Raw genomic sequence first — 25,906 nt, 5'->3', positions numbered from 1 at the left:
TTTTAATTCTTCTTTCCCATCCTCTATCCTTGAGTTCTTCTGTGCCGCTTATATTACTGTTTGGAAATCTGCGGAGTAGAGGGCAGGATTATTATTTTACACTAGAAACTTATGCACTACTCTATTTAACCATATGTTTCTAACAGTGTTCAGGAAGGTATTTTATCTCTGCCCCAGCTTCCCCTATGAGACCTGGGGCTGGAGACCCACATGTATGTAACTATGAAACTAGGAAGCCATATTCTATATAATAAAGACTCTGGATGGTGTGGAGGTGATGGTGGCAGCAACCAGACGAGCTGACGTGGAGGTGCTGGGGCTATGCAGGAAGCAGGGAGGGGGCTCCTCTGCTCATGGCACCCTGAGGAAAGCACCTGCTCTCCACGCTGTCTCCAAGTCGTAGCTCTGGGCGCTTAGCTGCCTTTGACTTTTACCTTGTGGAGCATAATAAAGGAAAGAGGAAAGACCTTTTTTGAAAAGTACATAAAAAAATACCTGAATCTTTGTGCATGGGGAAAACCCTCAGAGGCCATAGCTGTGGGTGATGTCACCAGCTGGGCAAGGGTCAAATGTCTTTGTGAGCTCGTGGCAGCTCTCCACAGAAACCTCCTTTGATGTTCATGTGGAAGATTTTGGATTGGGTCTGCTAAATCTTAAGCAAATAAATAAACGAAGCTGTGCTTTTGTCAATACTAGAGCCAACTGCATGGAAGTCAGCGGGTGCCAAAGCAGCCTGTGCCTGACGGGTCGGCTCAGGGATGCGGGTTACCGAGGTCACCCGCTCTGTAATCGCATTTCTCGCCCACCCGGGCCGCTTTCCTGAGGTAAATCGGGCGGCACGAAGCCGTTGGGCGCCTGAGGGGGGGCGGGCAGGGGCCGGCTCCTCACAGCGGGTGGCCGGGGTGGCAGAGCTCTGCCCCGGGGCTGGCAGCGACACCGACCGGCGAAGGAGATCCCGTTCGATCCCTGGAACTGGGAGCTGTGTGCTCTCTGAGGAGGAAAGCTCTTTTCGCACTTTTTTTTTTTTTTTTTTTTCCTCGGGAAAGACGCGGCGTGCAGGTGCTGCTGCCCACAGGTGCCGGCTGGCGCCAGGTGGCTTTGTTAAAGTCGTCGGGGGGGGTGGGGGGGTGAGCACAGCCCTGAGGCGACCTGCCTCGTAACCGCCCCGGGACACGCATCCGTTGCCTTTTGGGGTTGCTTTTAAGCATCGGAGAGGAATTCAGCACGAGTTACAGCCTAGAGATGCCTGACTGAGGGGGACAGGTGCTCTGAGACCCCTCAGCTGCGCTCTGGCTGCTGTACCCGTCGGGTCCCCGCTCCGGAATTATTTACTCCAAGCAGGCAGAAAGCAGCTGGACTGCGGCTGCTGCTGGGGGCTGAGCTCCCTGCACGGGCAGCAGGAGCCCTGCGAGCATCAGACCCCCGTACCTGGTACCTGAGGTGCTGTGCACGAAGTGAGGGTCCTGGGGGCCAAGTGGCCCAGCCCCGGTGCTGGGCGAGCAGCCACCTGAGCAGCATTCACGCTGGTACGATGGAAAGAGACTTTTTCTGGGTGCAGCCCTGCTGTCCTATTTGCTTCAGGTTTTGCAAAGCCTGCAGCCTTCTGCGAGCAAGGTGCGAGCACGGCATCGGCGGAATGAAGAAAGTGCTGTCTGCTGGCTTCCGCGGGCCTGAGGAGAGCGAAACTGGCCAGCTAGCTGTGAAATCGCCTGGGGAAGGAGACCGAGAGAGGAGACTTGAAGCAGCTGCCGATGTTTGCAGCAGCCGCCCCCCGTGACTCCAGCGTTAGCTGCTGCATTGGCACTGCCCGCCGAGGCAGCCTGCAAAGCCTGGAAGCAAGCTGCTGCTGCTGCTCCTCCTCTTCATCCTCCTCCTCCTCCTCCCCTGCCCGGCTGAGCTGCTCCCTGCGCTGAGCAACTTCCAGCAGGGCATCGCAGCATCCGTGCCGTCGTGCCTTAACGCCAGGGGGATGCGGGGCTCGCCTCTGCAATCCTCCCTCGGAGCGAGCCCCAGCCCCGCGCTGAGGCTCGGTGTGTGAGAGCGGAGCGCCGTGCCTTGCCCCAGCTGCCGCCTGAACTTTGTCAAGGACTCTTTGCTTTGCTTTGTTCTGTTATTTCTGGACCTTGTGAGAGTGAAGATCTTCCTCCACGCTTCAGCCATGAGCGGCTGCTCGAAGAGGTGCAAGCATGGGATCGTCAAATTCGCCCAGACCATTTTTAAGCTCATCACAGGCACTCTCAGCAAAGGTAAGGGAAAAGATTTTGATTCACGTTGTTCTGCTGTGCTCTCAGCTCTGCGGGAGTTTTGTAGCCTCTAAGGAAGCTTGTGGTAGTTTAGTGTCGCTGCTTCAGAGGTGCTCTGGTGCAATTCAGGGAATTGGCTGCTCTGGAGAAGTTCCTGCGTGTGGTCAGGCTTGGAGCCGAGCTGTGAGCCTTATGTAATTGTTTGGAAGTTGTGTAGTTTGTAACCTCTGGTTGCCGACTTGTTATAGCCTGTGTCTGTACCAGGCTATTTCGGTGCGCTGGGAGATGCTTCTGGGGGAGCTGGTGTGCAGCTTCAGATTTGTGAAGAGTTCATAACTGCCGGTGGATCAGTACTTCTCCTGGGTGTCTTTTTTTAAACTTTACTGTTTCTATTAGTTGTTTGAAATGTGTGTGTGTTGGTTCAAAATCTAGGTCACTGCTTATTACGTGCTCCTGAGTATCTTTGGTTTATCTACAGTCTGCTTTTTACGTACACCTCATACACCTTTACCATGTGCAGGTGGAACAATACCAATCCTAATTATGCTTCTCTCTTACCTAAAATCAAACAATAAAGGACAGAAGTCCTCTATGCTTCTCTGTATTCATATAATCTCAGTGGTAGTGTACTGAGGTAAGTTATCACACTGCTATTTTTGTTGGTCTCTTTTCATAGTGATGCTTCTCAGCACCCTGTACTGGATAAATGCCTGTTGGTGGTTTGTTAGGGTATTTTGGATAACAGTGATACTATGCTCTACTGCTGCTTCACCATTGAAATGTGGACGGTATTTAGGTCAGGGGCAACCTTGTACAAATTCTTCCAGTGTGTTTCTGGGGGTAATTTTTAGAACTTCCAATAAAATTCTGACTAAGGTATCAGAGGAGAGACTTGTGTAAGGCTGAGGAGTCGCTCATGCGTTTTGCAAATGTCAAATCTTCTATTTTCTTAATCTTTTCATAGCCAAAGAGCAAAAAAGAAGTGTGTGCTTTCCACATAATGTTAGTCTTTTGTGGTGTTGTGTGCCTGTCTGGAGCACACATGCTCCTGCATGAATTGTAGTGTTTGAGTTGTTTCTTAGGGTAAACTATAACCAGGCAGAGGTGACTTCTAAAATAGAAAAAGTGCAAGTACCAAGAACTGAAATGTAATAGTGGAATCATAGAATGGTTTGGGTTGGAAAGGACCTTAAAGATCATCAGGTTCCAGCCCACCCTGGCACCTTTTTGTAGGATCTGGGGAAACTATTCAATCCATTCTTTGTCTATCTGGAAAAAATACAGTTTGAGGCAACTTCCTCAGATAAATCTGAAAGCCCTGTATTTCACATCAAGAATACTGGACAGGTTAGTTGTTCTTACAATTTTAAATCAATCATGATTTTATCTTCTTTTATTTTTTCTCTTCCCCCTTTTTTTCCTGTCATTTGTAGACTGTCAAACATCAGAAGAAAGATTAAATATTTTTTTGAAGTCCCTCAAAGAAAGGGAGGAGCTGTCAGGTGTTGGTTATAATTCAGGATTAACACCAACATATCTCTCTAATGTTATAAGCAAAGGAGAAATTCAAGTAAATATAGCAAAAGAAATTACTTCTCTTCTCTAGCCATAGTAATAGTTATGGTAGGATACTAACTGCAAGACCTCATTTTCTCCATTGAAATTAGCGTGTCAGTAGGTTATATTTGCTGTACTTTATTTGTATTTTTTTATGTATGGTGTATTTTTATGAATGCTGCTATATTTGCTAGTGATGGACAACAAACTGGTCTCTTTGCTTGAACTCCCCTTCAAAAAAAGGGGGAAAATCTGGGTTTGGGTGGTGCTTCTTGAAGGTAGGGCAATTCATCTAATGGGGCATTATCAAGCAGTCCTTGTGTCTTTACTGCTTGTCTCCCTTTTGCAAAGGGCTACATCAATATTGGAGTCAGACAGTAGAACAGCACTCTGCAGTGAGCTAGAAATCACAGTGGAAAATGTCCAAGGCTTTTTTTCATTTCTTCTGAAAGATGTCAGAATTGTGCTATCATTGTCTGCCTCCTTGGCAGCCCATGCAATAGTACAACACTGTTCTACCCACATCTTTCCTGTGACAATGTCTCATTTCAAGCTGCTTGGACTAGATAAGAGTGGTGTACTGGGATTCAAAGTACTTAAAACTCTGATAAACTATTTTTCCCCCTACTCATCTGCTTTTGTGTTGTACTGGAAGAATTTGGGATGGAATAAACCATGGGTATGAGTTTGATTCATAGGTATTAGAGAGATGCTGTAGTGAAAAATCAACATCTTGATAACAATATCCGTGAAACTCTTAACTAGAAAGAAAATAACTGGAAATCTAAATTAGGGGTTCTAATTGTAAAAAAAAAAAAAAAAAAAAAAAAAGTTACTTTATACATTTATGCCACGCTTATTGTTTTGCAATTCTTCTAGTGAAACTTCTGCAGGTAATCAAAAAAAAAACAAAAACAAAAACAACAACAAAACAGAAACAGCTGTGCATTGTTTTGTGTTCTTTAACTTAGGCAATCTCTGTGCTACTGAATATTCAAGTTACGTCTTCTGTGTTTTTTACTACGTTGTTTCATTGCCTTCATACTGTTCAATGCCTTTTTTTTTTCCTGTTTTTAAACACATTTGACAGGCCAAATCCATTGTGAAGCACATGATTCATTCTCTTCTCCATACTTCCACCTTTTTGAGGTTTATTAGAGTGGGAGATACTCCGCAATTCAATGAGGTGCAATCTGTAGCACTCAGTGGTTTCTTCTTGTCTCAACAGCAGCAGTTTTTTCCCCTTGATTATTTTCAGTAATAAAAGGAGGCTCTCTGAGCTGCAGCTATTAAGTCCTTCCTTCATCAACAGAGTGTGATGAGACAGCAGCCGCCTCCTGGTGTGGGCAGTGAGGGGGAAGACACACCTGGTCTCACGGTGTGTCACCAGCCTGTTGGGTATGTCCTGACTTAAATCTACAGTTGCAGCAGGTCTACAGGGCTTTAAGCCAAGGAGTTCATAGCTGGTACCTTTGCAGAGCTGGATTAGCAAATTTTGCCTGCATCCCAAGTTCATTCTTGCTTGGAAGGGCTTAGTGAGCAGAATGATCGAGCAAGTCTCTTCTGTATGTATATGAAGGTACTGCTGATGCCTCTGGAAACACAGCCCTGCTCAGTGACCAAAACTGAAGCTGGAATGAGACTGCTTGGTCTCTGTTAATGTGTTCTGATTATCAACGCGTGAAAAGCAAGATTATTTTAGGGATCAACTCCTTCAAAATGTTCCTTTGCTGGAGCAGATAAGCTTTTGCAAATTAACTACCCTTTCACCTTCATTCCCGAGCTGCCCCTCTTTTAGTTAAATGCTTGCCAAAGGCTCTCATTTCTGATTTCTTGCTTTTCCCATTTCTGTTCTGCAAAGCAATTCATCTGGAACTGGTAATTTGTCCACTTTTCATAGTTTTAATTGCCTAATTATCTGTTCCAGTGCAACGATAAAGTCTTCAAACGTTTTGCTCTCCCCACAGCCTTCCCCAGTGTGAAAGAAAAGTTTTATTGCACTTGGTCTGTTTCGTTGCTGCTTTGTGAATCCAAATTACAGCTCTTCTTCTGAGATGTTATATGAGATGGGAAAGAAAGTGCATGGTCCCCTTTAGTCATACATGGGCTCTGTCTTCTCTCAGTGGAAGCTAATCTTGTTCCTTTGGGCATTGCATTAGATTTGGCTTGGTTTCTCCAGCTTCTGAAAATGTAAGGATAAATGTTGCTAGATGCCCTGAAGACATAGGAAGGTTCACTGCAGTTGTTCAAGTGATGCCAGGGATCCTGCACCTCTGTGCCATTTGAAGACGTTTCATTCTCTTGTTGCTGTGTAGCCCCCCTGCACCCCTGAATTCTGGATACTGCCCTCAAACTTATAGAAGCTGTTATTCAGAGGGCTCTTGTAAAGGCTTTAATGCACATTCCTTCTTTATAAAACTCTCTGGGCTTTGTAATTCTTCCTTAGTAAGGAAGGTGGTTATAGAGGCCAGGCAAATGTTAACGTATTTTTACACTGAGTTGTGTTAGATCTTGTCCGCATGTTTTTATGACCACCTGGAGTAAATGCAAGTTTCTGTACATAAAACATTGCTGTAAACTCTCATTGAGAGAGGGGCTGCCAGTATGATAAGTGGAATAATTGTCTTTCCCGTGTGTATTGCAGAGAAGAATCTGCAGCTAGTGAGGCTTCAAGGTTCAGTACCTGATCCCAGCTCCACCTGATGAAGATCTCCAGTGTAATTGCCTCTTGCCTGAGGCATGTGTGTGATGCTTGTGTTTTGGTTTTTGAAAACCTAGTTAACTTTGTTCCATAGTTACCAACCCTTGCAACTGTATGAGTTAATAAGCCAAAGACACTTCTGCTTGGCATGTTACGCATGCTTGCATGTCTATGAAAAAGCACTACAAGCAAATCCATCTACAAATGCTACAAACCTTAAGTAGTCTGAATATACGGACATGTATGTGTGGTTTGTCTTTGTCTTGCTCCAAATGAGATTTGAGAACCAAGAAAGAGGAGGAGCGGAAATACCATAGTCTTCCTTTTAAAACTTTTGCAGACTTGTCCTTGTCCTTGTAGAAACTAGTATCTCTGCAAAGACAGGGCTGAATGTGTATAAGAAATTTATTAAGAACTTCATTGTCTGCGAAGGTATAGCCCCAAAGAGTGAACATGTAATACCATTTATCTGAATATAACAAGAAAATGTTCTTGTCTGCTGGGAAACTGTGCGATAAGGTTTTGTAATGGTATTTTGCAATATGCACATGTCTGTAGTGTCTTAGAGCCATGTTAAATCTTGTGACTAGGTAGGTAACCTGTCAGTGGGAAAACCAGCATCTCTTCTGGATTCTGTGCTAATGACATCCTAATAACTAGGTTGTTTTTTGCATAACTAATGAATTGATATATAGATTCTCTAATGAAAAAAGGGCAATAAAGCAATGCTTAAATTCTACAGTGTTGAGAAATGTACAAGAATTTAGTGTCTAAACTTGTGGGGCTTCTGTTTGGTTGGTTTTGGTGTTTTCTTTCTTTTTATACCTAGTGGACTACATGGGAGATATGCTGCTGGCAAATGGGCTAGGGAATTCAGACCATGCTGTAGCTTATTGATATGCTAATTTACCGTGTCTGTTCTGTCACTTAAAGTGGAGTAAAATGAATATTCCACAGTATATTTTGACCTATCTGACCCTGTTATTGCCCACTTAATGAAAGGATATAAGCATAAATGGGTAACTTCCGAAGGTAGCTCAACATAAGTGGATAGTGACAGATTAAATCATCCTAATATTAGGTTAAATTAGCACATGAAGTGCAATTTCAAGACATAGTTTTCTTTTATCTCCAGTAAGTTATCTCTAACAGCACAATGCTAGAAGGTGAAAATAAGGTAAAACTTGTCAGTTTGTTCGGTGCTCACAGCCAGCCTTGAACTGCAAGTCAGTCCTCTCTTGGGGCAATCTCCTGTATGCATTCTCATGAATTATCCCTGTTCTGAGTAATGGTTTTATATGCTGCCTGCTTTACTGCTGGCAACAGAAATTTGAGTGGTGCTTCTTGTCCATGCTGGGTACCAGGTAAACCTGATGGGAACTGAGCAGGAGTCCCATGGTTAGGGATGCAAATGAAATTCTGGCCTGTCTTGACTTTATGGTGGTATTTGTGGGGTTCCTGTCCATGTGACTTTGTTTTCACTGTTTTAGCATGATTAGTAAAGCTAATGAATGGAAATGTAATTGGAAGCAGACACTGAAAGGTTTTAACTGTGGTAGCACTTAAGCTCATGATGTAATTGGGATGAATATTCATGGCCAACTTCTTCCATGCTTGTACAGCTTTACTACAAACCCAATATAATTTGACTTGCACTTCTCAGCTGGTTCTAACTTCCAATTTAATTCTTAGTAATGCCTGCTTCACAATGTTTGGTTTGCAAGGCACGTGGGCGTGTATTAATGCTGATAACTGAAAGTTAAGTAGTCTGGGGTTTAAAATAAGAGTGATTAATGCTGTCCTTTATAAAAGTGAGACCTGTTGAAACAGCCTTACACTGCAGAATGAAAGGGAGAAATTGCTTCCCTAGGCTTGATGAGGTGCTTGTCTTGTGAAGGTGAGTTTTAAGAATTTAAAAATGCAGTCCTGTTACAGAACTGAAATAACTGCATCTAGCAAAAGTTAATACAGTTTTGTATCTTTTGCAACTTGAAAAATGTCACTAGCATTTAAAAGGCTAGTAGAGAGCAACTGTGTAATGTGCCTGCCTTTGAAAGCTTTGAGTGACGCCTTCACCTGTTAGGGAAGTTTCTTTCAGATGTGCATTAATGGCACGATGCTTTCTTTAGGTTATCTGAAATGAGGGTGTTTTAATTTGCCACTTGTAAACTTTTTATAGGTAGAAGTTGAGATGTTTGCATTATCTCAGTAAGACTGTTTAAACTGAGCTATGGAAGAAATAAAGAAACAAACGCATCCTTTGTGAAAGACATACAGGGTGTTTGACTTGGTTGATCAGCAACCATCTTAGGCTGAAACTGCTAACTCAGGCTGTGCACTGCCCCCCTTCTTTATTGGCTTCTGAGAGTCACATGTTGTAAAATATCAACTCAATCACTTGGTGTGGGGTGACTAGCAGGAGTCAAAACTGGACTACACAGTAAGGACCCAGAAGTGCATTGCCTATGTCTTTGTGGATCCAGCTTTACTCGCACAAGCTCACCTGGTGCACTGTAAGTAATGGCTGAAATCTTTGTGACATTTTCAGACTTTGTACTAAGGTTCTGGTCTTCATCAATCAGATAAAGTTTTATAAATGTATTTGGTTTAGCTGTGGTTTTGTATGATCTGCTTTTGATATCACTGGGGGTGACATTTATGGTTTAGTTTAGTTTTGCCTATGCCCTCCTAGTTTTGGTATAAATGCCTTTTAGTCTTTGATTAATGCCTTATCTGTTTTATTTATTTATTATTACCAAAAATTGTATGTTTCTGGATGTGTTCCATAATGTTCTGTGACTAAGGCAAATATTCACCCTAGCATCACTTACTCCGTCCATTTGAAATTGGAAATGTGTGTTGGCTATAAATGAAATCAATAATAGACAGAAGGAGCCACATGACAGGGAATACCATTCTCTGTTCTAAGTGGGTTTTGTATGTTGAGTTGGAAGGGTAGTGATGGACGAGGAGGATGGTGGTTATCCCAATTAAACAAAATGTTTTTAATGTACATGTGTTTCACTCTTCCCACTAGGTCACAAATAGGCAGCATTTCTCATGGTCTGTAGGCAGTGCTGGTGGAGCATCGGTCAGGTGTCCTGGGAAGCCGAGGGGAACTTTGTAAGCTTTGTGACCAGTTAAGTAACAAATTCCTGCTCTTAATTCCCAGTGTTACCCTGTGGCTTTGGTACCTATAGGATAAAATAAGTAGATTCAAGTCTTGAAACCTGGGTAGGTTGTGTTTAAATATGCTCACTTTAACACAGCATCCCACATTTGTGAAGAGTTATTTAGCAGTTTGGAATGTTCAGTGTCTGCTTTAGTGACAGTAAACAAAATAAATGATAAATATAATGGATCATCTGTCTTTCAAGAAGTAATGGAATGATAAATAGCAGTGCTTAGAGAGGTGCAGCGTAAGTTTTTGTGAATGTAAAAGGCAAAACGACTGGCAGCTGTCCATGAAAAAGTGCTGTAATACTGCATGGTAATGAGTTCTGGAAATAAACTCCCAGTTTAAAAAGAGGATGAGCAATTTTATCATGTACATTTTGGTACAGACAAACCTCTTACTTCAGAGGAATAAGCATTGATGACATCTATATCAAAATGCTTAGCCTAATATGATAAATATGGCTCTTGTCACACCATCCTTAAGTAGTAAAAAGGCAGCTGTTGATTGAAAAATTGAATAAAAACCATCTGGATTCAGTCGAAGAGGAGGCTGACACAAACAAAAAACTAATTTCCAAACATAAAATTGAGGGAAGCTAAGTAAGCTTTAAGGTAATAAAAGACAAAGTGAAACAGACTTTTCGAATTCCTTCTGCTTGCTGTGATGTATGGATTGCTGTCCCCTACCTGTTGCACCTTATTGAGGGAGCAGCAGTTGGTTGGGTTGTGTGTTCTGGGGAAACTCGTAACTGTCAGGAAGCTTTTGGCTTGGCTCTGAAAATGTTTACAAGCTTTCTGACTGATGAATTGTGTGTTTATGTTGATGCTCTGAAAGGGATATTATCTCGTGCTTCCTGAGAAGCAATTTGAGACTCAGCGAATAAAAGCATCGGACGAATGCAATCCATGCTGCAGACGCGGTAACTCAGGATGCTGCCGTGATTGCCATCGGCAACATGGTGAGCGGTGATAACTTGAGTCCTTTCACTTCTCAAAAGGCCTCACTCGTGCAGCCATGGGGATGCTAATCACTGCTTCAGAAACTGAAAAGTGCAATTTGCATCAAGGGCTGGCGTTTGAATTTATGGGTTCATACCTCATGCTGTGTCCTGCGTTCATCTTGAAAACAATTCCGCTCAGTGTGAGTTTTCTGTCTCCTCATAAATACAGGAAAACATGAGAAACATTTGCTTGACAAACATTACCCCTGCAAAATCATCACTACAAGCATAACATATTTGCAGTATTTCATGAAGATGCAGAACATCAAGGCCACAAGATACTTGCCTTCACAAGACAGCTTGTGGTGAACCAAGTGTGTGTTTGTCATTATGTCTTTAGGATGAGATATCACTGCAGGGGAAACTTAACCTACAGCATAAAATATACTTCATCAAGGCAGGAATAAAAGGGAGCACATAGCACATCTTACTTCTTAGCATCACTGTTTTGTTTGTTTGTTTTTTAGGAAACTTTTCGTGGAGAGGGGAATTATGGCTTAAATGCTTATTTAAATATTACTGTCTGACATGAAGCTCCTAGCACAAACAAGGAAATGTTACTTAAACTGAGAGCTGCTTGAGAGGGAGTGCAACAAATCCAGCAGAAGGGTGGTGGGGATGTGCTCCTGTAGCTCTGAAAGGCATCATCCTGCATAGCGAGGGAATGGATGTGGAGAGCTGGAGTCTGCTTCTGTGCATCTTGCTCTTGTTTGTGGTTCATTGTTAGTTTCAGAGAAACTCAGTGTGCTACCAGTCCTACAGAGCACAGCTTAGCCTTTTTTTTTTTTAAAGTACTTTTTAGCAGCTTAATGATTTTAGTCCATTTCAGGACTTACCTGGCTTTGCTGCACACTCGGGGCATGACAAAGATACATGTAGGTATCTAAACTGTAGGTATAAAAACAGTTTCAGCAGGGGTGGCATGAACTGGATGTTGTTTGATACGGTTTGGTTTGGTTCATTTTCTCCATAGCACAACATCTGCAGGCTTGATAAGCTCAGGTAGCTGAAGAAATACCATGTGATTTTGTAGTGATCTTTACTTGCAAGGATGATGCTCTGGATCAGCTTCTATAGAGCGAAAGTCTGAAGCAAAAGCTCTTCTTGTGATTTCTGTCTGTTGGCAACTGATGCCCTGGAAATGCCTCACCATGCATAGAACTGTAAAGACAGCTCCTGAAATGAACATACTCTGTGTGTTTTGACACTGACTTTAACTCCTGTTGAATTTTACATGTTGGGGGTAAATCCCTTGACAAAGAATTGAGAACAGGAGAAAGTGAGTTTTATGGCAAGGCTATCTTTTTCCAACGAGCAAAAATACTTGCTTTGCACTTAATGGCTCAGTACCAGAGGCAGCAGTGTGATCTATAGCACATACAGTAAGCCTTAAACCTCACAGTATGCAAATGATAGCCAATTTATAAAGGAGCTTTTTGACGAAGTTGTTGTCTTAAAATCTACAGAGAACTTTAATGAGATTTGCGTACAGTTCTGAGCAGTATTTATTTTTAAATGACTGAGACTTAGCAAACAACTTGTCCTGTAAAACAGCTTATCATCAGAGGAGTTAGCCCCGTAACGGATTTGATGCCCAGTATCTCTTGCTTGCTCTGTTGATCTGCCTTCCAAGAAAGATCTTCCATGTAAGTGCAAAGTTTTAACAAACGGCTGTAACAAGGGGTGCAAAATGCCTGGTCGATAGCTGTAGCAACAACCAGACCTCACGGCAGAGCCTGTTGTCTCTAGCACGTCTGCAGTATTTCCTTGAACAAAACCAAAGGCTAAAATCAGCCTTTAGCTAGTCAAAGGTTATCTATGTTATAAAAAATCTCTTTTCTGAGAATAACCTGATGGATGCATCTTTCTGTGTTGAAGAGACTAGCCTGAATACAGACCATGCTAGAAAACGTGAGTGCCGCAGAAAGCAGTGGTCTGATGGTAATTGTGAACTTATTCTTGGGCTATGTGGTTTTTGGTCTTGTCCGTTGTGACAGCTGCACTCAACAATACTGCTTTCTGTTGAGTCTGTTCCAGCAAGAAATGCTTAATATTAGCGATCCATAGACACGGAGATGCTTCTTAGAGGTCCATTTTCCTTCTGTTTGGGAGCACCATGACTATTGCAGCATTCATCTATTGTGCACGGAGCTCTAAACTTAAACCACTGTGGTCTGGTCTCCAGCACGTGTGAAGTGGCATTGCTCTGTGCAGCACTTCCAGATCTGTCCATTCATTCTGGTATGTGATGTTCTGCTGGAGAACAAACACTGTCATCAGCATTTCTGGGTGGTGAGGCTTTGTAAATACTATCCCAGAAAAACCATAACGTTCTTGCTGAGTGTATATATATTTGTCAATTACAAGACCACTTGGTTTGCATTTGAAAAGTACAGTGTAACTTCTTTGTCTTTGTTCCTTGGAGGTATTTCAGTAATTTCTGTCTACTGTGGGTATATTCTAAGGGGCAAGTGTTGGACAACATTTGAAAACCTGGTTTCTCTTTAATTTGATGTATATAAATTGCAGATTGTTCCTGAAATATTTGAGGATTAAAAGGAATAAGGTATTTCAGGGGAGTTTCTAGGTTATTGTGAGTACAACTTTGATTCTTTCTGACTTCTGTTTGGCGCTAATTTCTGTCCCTCTACATGGGCAAAGATATAAAGCATTAAAAAAGAAAGCAACTAAACAACAACAAAAAACACATTTGCATGGTAATGTAGCAATCGTATGTGCACTTAATGTCAACTGTAGAACCCAATGAGTTCTATCAGTGAAGAAAATAAAAACTACTAGCATTGTGTATCAAAAAAAACTAGCATGTTCTTTATAGTTGCTGAATATTGCAGTCTGAAGTAGTGTTTCTTGAGATGAATTAAACCAGTCAATAACACTTTGAAATTACAAAACTCAAGGGAGTTTGTTGTGATAAATTTGTGACCATTTGGATTGGTTGAGATGTTCCAAAAGAGCTAAAAATAGTCCCAGAAGCCTGGTGAGGAGCTGCAGAAGAGGATGCAGGGAAGTGTTTGTGCTAGGTAAGCTTATATGTGCTAGGTTAGCTTATATGTAGGTTTTTGGTTTTCTGATTTGAAGGGGAAGGGAAAGAAAGACTTCTGGTACACTTCAAGTAACATTGCAAGTACTGCAGTGCAGCTAGAAGGTGTGTAAATGCTGGCTTTAATAAAGAGCAGCTTGACAAAGTGCCATAAACATCCTTTTTACCTTTTAAGAAGTAAGTGTGGTATAGAGTTTGGGCATGAGGCTCTCCTAGCAGTAGTATAACACGAGCTCTAGAAGTGCAGCTCTTATTCCCCCTCATCAGATGAAAGCGGGAGGTACCCAGCTCCTGGATGGAGGGGATCTCCAGGAGAGCGCACACAAAATGTTTCTGTTGAGCAGAGCTTGTTTAGGTATTAAATTCCTTTGGCCTTGCTCTTGAATTTGACTGATGCTATTTTGTAGGGCCATATCTGACAGATGAAGAGTTGAGTCCAACCTCTGTTCTTTGCCTTCTAGCCAGGGTAACTGAGGCTGCATGAAGCAGTGAGCTGGCCAGAGGGCTCTGTTTGCCTGCCACTTGCAGTTAGTTCTGCTGCATGCAGTAAATCCTGTTTTCCTGTAAACTGAAATGCTTTCATCCAGTACTCCAAAAGCGTGTAACTGTACCTTTTTCATCTCTTAACCCACTTTCACCTTTTTTCTACTTCATTTGTTGATTAAGCCTCCTTCTTGTCTTTACAGACTATCTGGCAAAATGAGAATAAATCTAAAGCCTGAGAAACGGCTCACAGAAAAAAATGCATTTGTTTCCCTCCTTGCAGAACACAAAAATGACAACTTCCATTCAACTCGTGTCAAATGGTCCTCTATGCACCAAAACTAAGATGAAAGATAATAGTTCTGAAAGCAAATGGAATAAACTAGGCCATAAATAACCCAACTCTGGGTGTTTTTCCACTTCAAACACCTCTGCCATTACAGAGGTTCCAGTGTGCGCTTCAGGTCAAGACAGTCAAGAAAAAACAGCAAAATGCCTGTTTGCAAAATATCGTATCCCATCTAAACATGATTACTTCATGAAGGGTTCACTCCTGACACCCCCTCTAAAGTAGAACGTCTCTTGTTCTTAGACAGTCTGCTACCTTGTGCCCTTATTGCACTCTGTAACTTCCCCAACACAAGCCATTTGCTGTGCAAGCAACTTGAGTAAGCGCTGTGTCTGCGTACCGAACTGCTGGGGCCGCCTGGTGCCCATCTGGCATCAAACCAACCGCTGCCCCTGGAATTCTGACCACTGGGGGAGTGAGACTGACCGCAAGTGAGTTTCAAAATGTGGCATTGTTGAGGTTGTCTTTCTATTAACAGTTTTGTTCACTTCTGTAAATATCTTCAGTTTTGTTTCTAAACTTTTCTCTATGAATTGGATGTAACTTTAACATCTGTAACTGACAAATTTTTATTGAGGCTGTGCAAATTCAGTTCTTCAAGGGTTTTCTTGCTGTTGCCTCTGTATACTTGTGCAGTCAGTATCTTGCCTGTGCCCACTGAAGTCCTTTTGCACAGCTACAGTCGTGCTGTGATGTAGTCCACGCTTTTATCTCCCATCAAGGTAGGATGTCCAACTGACTGAAATATTTCCTGCTTAATGAAAAAGTTCTTCTAAGAAGGTTAAATATGTTTTATGACGTTCTGCTTTCTATGGCAGACGCTGATAGTAACCTCTTGACAACAAATATATGGATATAGTACTGGTGCCTCTACAAAGCACTCAGTAGCTAGAGTCAGATGAATTGAAAGCCAATTAAACTAGTAGTGTATGTGCACAAATACTACTTGCAAGCTGAGCCATTCCTCTTTAGGAATTAAACTCTAGGTGGAATTGAACTTGTTGCTATAGGAATGCCTTGTTGCTTATTGTTTTACACAAACTCTGAGTTCACTTGCGATGGTTTTTTGGTGTTAGAGGGCATAAGGCAGTGACTGTCAAGCACTGGATTGTAGGCTCTGAAGTCAATACCACAAGCACAAAGAACTAAGGGAGATGTTGGTTGAAATCCTTAAGAACTAGAAAAATGTATGTGGCTCTAAAACATCCTCTTGTAAGTGAACCTAGATTTAAAACACTGTGGAAGAAGTTTGTCATTCATACGCGGCTGTAAACTCAGACGACTACACTGAATTCCACTACTGCAATAATATGTGGAGTCCAGTAACAAATGACTCCTTCTTGTAAATACTGGCTCTTGTCAGCAGCCTTAAACCTCTTAGAATAAGTCCTTTGGACTTACCAAAGTAGTTAAACAAGTTTTTGAAAATGGCATTTACACTGTGAACCTATTTTGGCATGTTTTAAAACTGGTAGTTCCAACAAAATTGGTATCAGTGTATCCTACTGCTGGAGATGTACTGGCCAAGTCCTATGGGCTCCAACTGATGGTGCAAGCTGCGATGACCCTGGAAGATCGGCAAGTAAAGCATGAAGGTGTGTAAGGGACACAGAAGGAGGAAGGATGGTTGGCTTGATAAGGCACAATAAAGCCAGCCAAAGAAATATTCCATGCGAGCAGTTGTTGTGGTTCAACCTTACTAATATGTGTCTTTGCTCTGCTGCAATGCTACACTAATATTAAACAATGCATTACAGAGATCACAGCGCTCCCTTATGTATTTCATAAAAAAAAAAAAAAAAATCCACCCAAGCCAAATAATATGCAGCAGCTTTTAGATAGTATTTTATCCACTGGAAGAAAGTTTGTTGGTCCATGTTCGTGCAGTAAATGCAGTTTCCATAGGCCAATAATCAACAGAGTTGTTTCCAGCAGACTCCAGGAGCCCTAGTGCAGCTATCAGGGTAAGCTACTTTTACTTTACTCTTCTAAAGTCCTCTGAGCAAAACTGGTTTTTGAGCTTAAATCAACTTTCTTTTCTGTATGGAAGCCATTCTGTTTCCTGTGCAGGAATTCAAGTTGGCATTTTTTTGTAACGAGGGCAGCAACAGCCCCTTGAAAACATGGTGTGAAATCTCAAAACAGAGGGTTTTCTATTTTTTTAATAGTTTTGTTGTTTCTGGTTTCAGGGAATTGATGGCAAAGGATTATTTTTTTCTGCCTTGTTTGCTGCAGTGTGTTACCACACGTAAGAAACTGCATTGTATTCTCAGTTTTTCAGCTTGCACAATATTTAAGATTTTTGTTTGCAATAGTAACATTAATATTGCGTGAGAAGTTCCTGTTGCCAACATCATAAAACTGGTATTTCAGTTTGGAGATGCTGTAGGAGCAGGCAAGGGAAATGAAATAATTTAGGTGTCGGTGTCTACATTTTAATGGAGATGACCCTGTCATAACTAAAGAATGGCTTCAATTTACACTCAGTTCCAAGTCCTCTGTGTACTAAATTGTCTTGGTTGCTATCTCCCCTCCAGGTAAAATGTGAACAAGAACTTCAGCTTTGTTTGTTGTTCTCTATGCTTGGTCATAAAATGGATAAAACTTTTCTCTGTAACTTAAATTTTATATCTACCTGCCTGTATGTTTTCTTCCTAAGTTGATTAGTTCATTTGCTTTTGCCCTTGCTTCTTGTTGAATTTCCAGTAATATAATGTGAGAAAGTGAAGAAAACTGTTTGCTGCAGACATTTGTTTCAATGATTTTGTGCTAGTGCTCCTGAGCCCCCGCATAGAATTAATTCAGTAAGAAGCCTTTATAGGCAAACCTGTCTCATGCCACTTGGCAGGGAGGACAGAATGCTTATTGCAATGAGCATCAGTTGGTTTTAATTTGGTTGCTAAACATTAAGAACCAACTTTCTTACGTTGGTGAAGGAAGATATGTGCAAGTTGTGACCCCCATTATCCTCCTACCCGGGACTCCCCTTGTTGGAGCCATGCAGAACATGAGCGTGCGGGGTGGCTCTTGGGTGGAAGCCTAGGCAGGTAAGAAGAGACCTGTTGGCTCAGGGCATCACACTGCTGCAAACTTATCTGGATCCCCTAATGGGATGCTTCTCCACATGAGTTGTGGTTTGAGAGGAGGAGGGAGACTGATTCAGCATTGAAGGAAAACTTGGTGTGCTCTCTTACCTGGTTCCAGAGTCACGGTCATGTCCAGAGTTTTGCTTTCACAATGAAGTAACTACAGGTTTGTTTTGTTCTTCCATGTGGCTCCCTTTAGCCCATGGACAAGTCCTGCATGATCTACTCTTTTTTTTTTTTTTTTTTTTTAATTTTTAGTTATGACTACAAGTGGTTTGCATGGGAATTCTTGCTTCTGTGCTGTTCACCTAACTACCAAATTTTAAATAAGTTTAAGAAAACTTCAGCCATTCTTTCTGATGTTTTCTTTCAGGAAGAGTAGGGTCTAAGCTGTCTTTAAAAAAAAAAAAAAAAAAAGAGAGAGAGAGAGAAATAACAGGGTTGTTTGCAATCTTGATTTGGTATTGGCTGCACATCTGAAGCAGCTTAACTGTTGCAGCAATTCCATTACAGTTCCAGTACAGGTGCAGAATTAATTATCTTGCTGGATTCACACAGTTGTACGCTGGGCTAGTGCTGGCTGATGGTGTTGTAGCTGGGATCCTCACCTGTGGTCTGTCATTGCATATACATAGCAATCAGCTGCAGCCCTGTGCCATTTTCAGATCAGAGCAACATGGTTTATAATGCCTTGGCAATGCTCCTAATGCCATTTCAAACTGCTGCACTGGGAGTTCATGTCTGCAGCACTGCATGTTTCTTTTGGGACTGCCAGAGAGCAGGGTGCTGGTCATGGAGCCCCCTAGCATCCTGTCAGTCTCATCAGTGAGCAGAGACGTTTCTGAGCAGGTTGAAGCAAGCAATAAAAGAAACTCTAAACACTCAGACTAAGTGTGAAAAGTCACTTGCTCAGTGTATTATTTTTAAAATATACGTTATGCTAATCTTTCCAATGGGGGATTTTCTGGTCTCTGCATGATGTTCCTCTGCTCTGTTGCAGCAGGAGGATTTGAACAGCTAATGAAATCAAGGAACAAAAAGTTAATGACTTCTTGTCAAATTCATTAAACTTGGAAATAATCTTTTAGACCATCTTCACTCATCCAAAATGAAATGTCGTAAATGCAAGTCTTTTGTAAGCACCCTAGTATCCTCTGGTTTTAATCAAAAGGTGATGCTTCTGCAATCATGCCTGCTGGGGGTATGGGAAGGCAGCATCGCTGCCCAAGCTGCTCTCAGCACTGTGTTGTTACCAGGCCCTGCTTTTCCTCCTCTGGGCAGCTGCAGGGTGTGGGACTGATTGTGTTCCTGTGCCTGTGGCCTTCCTGCAGTACGCTAACAGGAGCTAGAAGAGAGGAGAAGCATGCTTCTTCCTGACACCCCAATTACTGACCAGGGCCCTTCCCTGCAGCTTAAGGTATGGGGGACCTGCCTGTTTTTCAGGAAACTCTTTTGAAACTCTTTTTAACCATTAGCTGGTATTTCGTGCATCTCTGGCTATCCCCAAATGATCCAGTGGAAGAACTCCTGTTCCAGGCCTGCCTTTCAGGCAGGATGGAGCCATGCGTGTTGATGGATTTTCTCTGCAGGTCCAGCAAGTGCAAAGCAGAGGATGTGATGTGCTTGTATGTGTGGTGCTGTTTCCCTGTTATGCAAATGCTGCAAGTTATGCAGGCCAAAGAAATTATTTCAGTCCACCTTAGAATACACTTTGTTCTTTATTTTGGTGTTGTATGCAGGTAGCTATATTCATAATTCTAACAAGTCCTATTTCCATATGATTCTGTTTTGAAAATGCTTAAAACAGTGTGAGAATGTGTCCTAAACTTCAGTCTGCAGCAATACATTTTCTACCAAATTTACCTTGTATCAGAACAAGACTATGTTGCACTGCACATGTAATATACATTGTACAGACATAGAGATGAGAGCTGAAGGCTTTGAACTCAGTGCAGGATGGAAATACTTGATGGTGAGAAGTTTGGTGTGTAGCAAGCCATCTAACAGCACTTGTGCTGCAACAAGCACCCAATAAATACATGTCAGCACAGCTTGTTACACACTGCTTTTCAGAATGAATTAAGTAGTAAATTGCACAAGATAGCAGCCAGCAGGAGCAGATTTGAGAAATGAGGGCTAATGGCTGCCTGTTCAGTACGGGGCTCTGTACAGCACCCGTGTGTATCTGAGGGAGCCTGCTGCTGGAGCACAGCCGTGGGAAGGCAGCTGACTCACGTCTGAATCAAGCCTTGGCTCCTCCAAAGGGCTAGATTGATTACCTTCTCCTTGTCATCTATTTGATTAATAATAAATGATGTCTTCTGCTAATTTAAACTAATTGATATCTTGGCGATTGGAAAGGAGAGATCAGCAGGTCCTTACTTCCCTAATGAAGCCACCTTTGGGGCAGAGGTGATGGCCTGTGTGCAAGCAGGAAGCCCCAGCTATTTGGAACATACCTGGTTGGTAGTGGCAGGAGGTGTGTAAAATCCATGCCCAAACCTGCTCATTTACCTCCTTATCGCTTGATAAGGAAACGCTGCCAATGCCGGCAAGGGCCAGAGGCTGCATCAGAGGGGATTGTTGCTGGCAGAGGGGCAGTGTGGGTCTGTCCCCTCAGGCCAAGGTGCTGGGTCACATTGCTGCAGCCCGCAGAGCACTCCAGCCATCAGGCCTTCAGGTGCTTGGGGTAGGTAACTGAGCCTGCTGAGATACTTGAGCATTTTTTTTTCCTGACTGGAGGTGACTTGGCAGCCTGACTGAGTGCCAGTGTGCTTACCAACTCCTTGCTTTGGGTTAGGTAAGAATTGACTTTCAAGCCAAGACCTCTCAATCCCCAAGAGCAGTATATGCTCAGGTGAGTTATCTGGAAGTGTTTAAGAAATGCAAGTTACAAAACAGTCAAGCAGTTGGTTGTTCTGGGAGAAGCTTCAGTTTCTTGAGTGGAGGACCAATCTGCAAGTCCAATGGGATTGAAAAATAGATGGTGAAAATGTTATGTTATGGCTTATATTATGAAGGAAGAGGTTTATCATCACTTTTCTACCCAGACATAAAGTATATCTAGTATTTGCTTAGAAAAGCCAAGTTTGGGATGCTTTGTGTCTGTTTTTGCGTGTTGTGTAATCCGTCTTTGCCCTGATGGTATTGCATAGGATTTTCATTCTTTGTTTCCATGATCCTTGTCTATAAATACTTGTCAGAAGATGTATTACACTGAAGAATTAAACCCACGCAGCAATACCATGTTTCAAATGACACTACACTGACAATGCAGAGAAGATTAGAGACTGAAGTTGAGATTTAACATGCAAGTAGCCGTGATTAATGACAGGTATCCAAGTTGTCTTAAATGAGAAGTGAGTTTTAATTTGATGGGTTGATTAGTCTCATTATAGATGCAGCAGGTACAGTACTTGTGTTCTTTTTGGGTGGGGAGAGAGCAAGGGAAATGGCCAGAGCTGCAGTAGAAAACCAATCCTAAAAGTATGCCCCGAGGCTGCGTTGGTATGCTGACACACAGTTGACTTCTTCCTGTTAAGTATGGTGTTAGAGGGTCATTTTTCTGGGATTCAGCAGTGATGTATTCAAAAGTGAACTGGAGCAAGGTGCTTCTCTTCTTAAAATGGTGGTGTGGTGATAGCTATAAAAACAGACTTGTATTTCTCATCCTCTGAATTCAGCACAAAAGGGACTTTAACTTGATTTGGACTCGTGGTTTTCAAGACAGACTGAGACTGCCATCTCAAAACAAAGTATTTTTGATGAAGAATGAAAGGTCAGAGAGGCAAAGCTGCAGTAGATTTGGTAAGGAATACATTTCTACCAAGTTCCACAAAGAATGGTCATGTGAAACAAACTTCTGTCACAGTGGTTTTTCTTTGCGTAGAGCCTTTGAACTATTCTCTAAGCATATAGTTGAATGACATCGTAGATATCTTCCTTTGGAATTTATAGGCTGAGCTTCCTTATGAAAGCGGTTGTGCAGGAGGGAAGTCATTGAAGTGAGGAAAATAAGTCTCCAGCAAGTGGAGAACAGAAAAAGAAATCACTACAAAAGCATACCCCACGGAAGGGGAAGATAAATTGGAGCAGAAAGAAGAAAATAAGTGTAGCAAAAAAGATATGCCCAGTGCTGCATCCCTGCTTAAGCAAGGTGAGACGCCCATCTGTTTCTGCCACAGCTGCACACAAACAGCAAAGAAATCCCACCATTTCCTGATTAAAAAGAAGTATTGATATGCAGGCTATACTCTCCAATCTGAAATGAAAACTCAGCATACCTTCTGCTTATCTCCTCAGACATGTTCATACTTTTAATGGTCCTGGAGAGCAAATTAATATTACTTAAATCAAATTTGTTTTATGGCCTGCTTGTAACTTCTGCCAGAAAAGCTGTGTTGCTTTTTTTTTTGTGTGTGTGTGTGTGTGTGTTTTTTATTTTTTCCTTTTTGCTTCTAGCTGCACGGTGAGAAGTGCAGAGACGTTTGGGTGGTAGGTGTGTGTGTAATCTGTGTGAACATGCTGGTATGCTGGAGGATTGCTACTGGCAATATTCAATGGCAACGTCTGAACACTCTTTTAGCATATTCAAACCCCAAATATTGTATTTATTAATGTGTGTACAGGCAAGGGAGTCAAAAGTTGCTGTCGTAGTTGAACACTAACTGGATCTTGAGGGCTGGGGATCAGTCTGCAGAGAAGTCCCCTGTTATCTGCTGAATAGGCAGTTAATAGGGGTTTTCTCATTAAGAAAAGACTTTCTTTTGCTGGATTGCAGTGTCTGTAGCTCCTTTTGATCTCCCTGAAAGATATGGTTTGTTGGGGTGTGTTTTCCTGTTTTATCTTCATCAAATGTCGATGTTTGTACTGGCCATAAACAGATTAAGGGCAATAAATGGCTTGTTATAATTCTATTAGTTATGCAGTGGAATAAATATTATGGTATGCTGGATAATACTATGCACAGGTAAAACAAAGGTGAAGAGTTTATTAGTGAACTGAATTTTGTTTTTTCTTTATTCAGAGCTGCATAATCTCAGAGTGGGCTGAGGAAAGGTGGCAGTTTCAGGTGAAGGCAGTTAAATGACAGGGATCACAGTCGTATATGAAGAAAGGGGAAAACAGCAGGTTGGGAACAGTGGGCACCAAGAAGAGATTGCAGCAGGTCTGGGAAGCTGGGCTGCAGAGCCTCCCGAGAAGATGATATGTGAAAGCTGCTCGCTGCTGGAAAGGGCAGGCGATGATCCTGATTGTGCAAGAAGATAAGCACTCTAAGGGACGAATACAGATAGAGCAGTGGAAGCATGTAGGGATAAAATCAGAAAGGCCAAGGAGCAAAATGAGTTATTACAACTAGCAAGGGACTTAAGAGATGCAATAAAAGATTCTAAAAATATGCTGCAAATGAGAGAGATGGTGGGCAAGGAAGATAAACACTGAGTGGCTCAGGGCTGAAGTGATGGCTGATTCTTCCTTTAGCCTCCACAACCCAGCTAATTGTGGCTGGTTGCTTCCCACCATTAATTGCCACGAGGAAAGAGAAGTAAGATGGGAACAAGGGCTAAAAATGTTAGCTAAGTCAGATAATTTAAAATCTGCGTGACCTTATAGCTGTTAGAAAATACTTCAGACAATGGGTAGAGAATGGGGGAAACTGAGCAAAATCAACTGTATCTATGATGTGGGGCAGAGAAATGAACTTTGGAAGTTAAAACCCGTTTCATTAGCAAAACTTCCCTGGTGGGGATGTTGGAAGCAGTCGCTACGGTGCTTCTTTCTTTATTAGTGAGGCTTTGTTTTGAAATGACTGTACCTGACACTTCATAACCAAAGTTAGGATATACTACACTGTTGACACTGCTGTTAAAAATCCATTTAAAAATTCCATTTTCCCTGTGTCACCCAGTACTAATAGAAGCTGGATCTGGTGATTTACTGCTCTGGGCAGGTACGTGCAGCTGGAGACACTGCGTTTCTACAGTTGTCAAGGTAAATTGACAGAAATTGGCATTTGGAATATCACAGCTCTGTACACGTTCATAGAATTAAGTGCTAATATTTCATGCAGTAGTGCGTAAAAATTATCAGCATTACAGGAGAGGGGTTACACTTTGGGTTACTCCTTTGGCTGGTGATGTCTGAGCTCTTACCCTTAGCTTCCTGAAGTGTTTTTATCTGATTAGTTGAGCAGTGATAAATTTGTTCTTATTCTTTTTATCCCTTTCTTAATGTTCTTCCTAGCTTGGCAGTGGTCATATAGAGCATTTGGTGAGGTGTGTGGTGTATTTCAGTGTTTGTTTTGTTCTGGTAGGGCTTTTGTTTTTTCTTTAAACTGTGCTACTTTCAATGAAGTCAGGAGCCAGTGGCTGATTTTGATGTGGAATTGAGTTGGGTTGAGAAGATGGGCAACAGAACTATGCTTGAGCTGTTTTTTCTTCTTTCTTTTAATTCATTTTTATCCTCTGAGAAATATTTTTCCTAACCTCTATGTACAGCAATATACTTATGCATATTAATTTGGGATCATGAAGTGTCATCAGCTTGTCTTTACATTTAAATTTTTTATGCTACCTTTGCATAGTCCTGATATTTTAAGGCTGTATAAGATGCACGCTCTGGATGCTGTCTGAGAGTCTTTAAATGTCACCTGGTTGGATGATTTGCTGCATTTCCATATAGATAAATTCTGTACCAATGTGAACCTAAGCAGTGCTGATCTTCAGAACATAAAGTAATGGAAGAAGCATGTTGTTAATCTTGTTCCAAAACAGCTACTGTAGTTTTTATTCATAACTTTAAAAAAAAGAATAAAAATTGTGCTTTTCCATTTAAGAACCAGCTGGGCCCCAGACTTCCTGGAAGGAGCTCCTCAATTTTATTTTTATTTTTTTTTTTTTTTTTTTTTTGAACGTCTGGGTACCACAGGAGCCTCAGTTATGAGGTGCTCGATGCTGACAGCCCTACACGTGGCTGGTACAAGCTGGGATTTGAATCGCGTGGTGCATAAGGCATGGAGCTCGCAGCTGCTGTCAGCAGTGCCTCGCTTGCAGCCGGCTGCAGCTCCCTCCTGGTGGCCTGCAGATTACTTTTACCAACGGGGCTGGGAGTGTCTAGGATGTGATGAGATGTGTGTGTTTAGGGTTCACCTTGCCTGGAAGGCTCCCTTTTTTCCCTTTTTTCCCCTTGGATGGGAGGGGGGAAGAAGGGGGAAGAACACCAGCAACTTGCTTTAAGAACCAACTTGCTTTAAACTTTCTAAGCTTGTCTATTCCTAAAACAGTCACCTACAAATAGCTGCGAAGTAGTAGCAGGATTTTTTGGGGTTGTTTTCTTACCTTTTTTTTTTTTTTTTTTTAAAAAAAAAAAAAAGTCTTTTCTATTGTGACAGCTTTATGCAGTACTTTACGTCCATGTGGATGGATTTCTGAGGTTGGAGTGCAGGGGTGGAAGTGCTGCATTACCTTCACCTCCTACCTTAACCCTCACTGGTGAGACTACTGGAGTGGTATTGTCCCAACAGTTCTTAGACTACAGCTTTAAATCCTGTTCTCAGTATTGGTCTGCCACGAGTTCAATGTGATCTGTGTGTTTCTGTCATCTCCCTTGTGTTTGCAGGCTTCTCTGTGCCCTGGCCAAGCAACCTCTTTTAGCTACTAAAAAGTTTTTGTGGCTTTTTGAATGCAATTTGCTATGTGACTTCAGAGAGGTGATGTGACAGTCTGGAATTTGATCATCTGCATGCAGTGCCTGCTTGGACTAAGGTAAAAATGAGGTGTCATTCAGCAGCCCTGGCTTGAAGCTGCTGCTGCGGCTGAGTCAATTAAACATCTGATGCTTCTGCTGAAATCAGCACTAACAGCACCATTGACACTTACTTCTCATCACTGTGGTGGAAATGGGATGGCTTGTCCTGAGCTGGTGCCTCAGGAAGCTGCCTGCAGAGCCCCAGCCTTGAGCAGCTTATGGATGTGGTCACAGCTGAGTCAATTCACTTCTTTCCTCATCTGCAGAGGCAGAGCCTCTCTGCTCACACATGTGGCTATGCCAAGACCAAGCCAATGGGTCCTGCACTTCACGTGCAGACAGTAGGACATGCTTAAAGAACTGTCACCTCAGGAAATGCAGAAGTACCTCACCGGATGGTAACTTCAGAGGAACGCACCTTGGATAAATAGCTTCTTAAGCCTGTGCTGAGCATTTACCTGAGGGATGCTGGCAGCGTATTCTGCTTGGGAGAAGACTGGAG

The 25,906-nt window shown here is 42.3% G+C and overlaps 1 protein-coding gene across 1 annotated transcript in view; it reads left to right on the top strand.

The window, feature by feature from the left end:
- The first annotated feature begins 1,170 nt into the window (after positions 1-1,170).
- Positions 1,171-25,906, top strand: part of KCNIP1 (potassium voltage-gated channel interacting protein 1) — a 364,985-nt gene continuing 340,249 nt past the window's right edge. Inside the window, exon 1 of the mRNA XM_068698196.1 lies at positions 1,171-2,246. Coding sequence (XP_068554297.1) covers positions 2,159-2,246 — 88 coding nt within the window. The 5' untranslated portion in view covers positions 1,171-2,158. The remainder of the gene's footprint in view (positions 2,247-25,906) is intronic.

The sequence above is a fragment of the Anas acuta genome, chromosome 14 (assembly GCF_963932015.1).
Source record: "Anas acuta chromosome 14, bAnaAcu1.1, whole genome shotgun sequence".
In the NCBI taxonomy this organism is placed as follows: domain Eukaryota; kingdom Metazoa; phylum Chordata; class Aves; order Anseriformes; family Anatidae; genus Anas; species Anas acuta.
The sequence above is the reverse complement of the archived record's forward strand: the minus strand, read 5'-3'. Positions and strand labels throughout refer to the sequence as shown.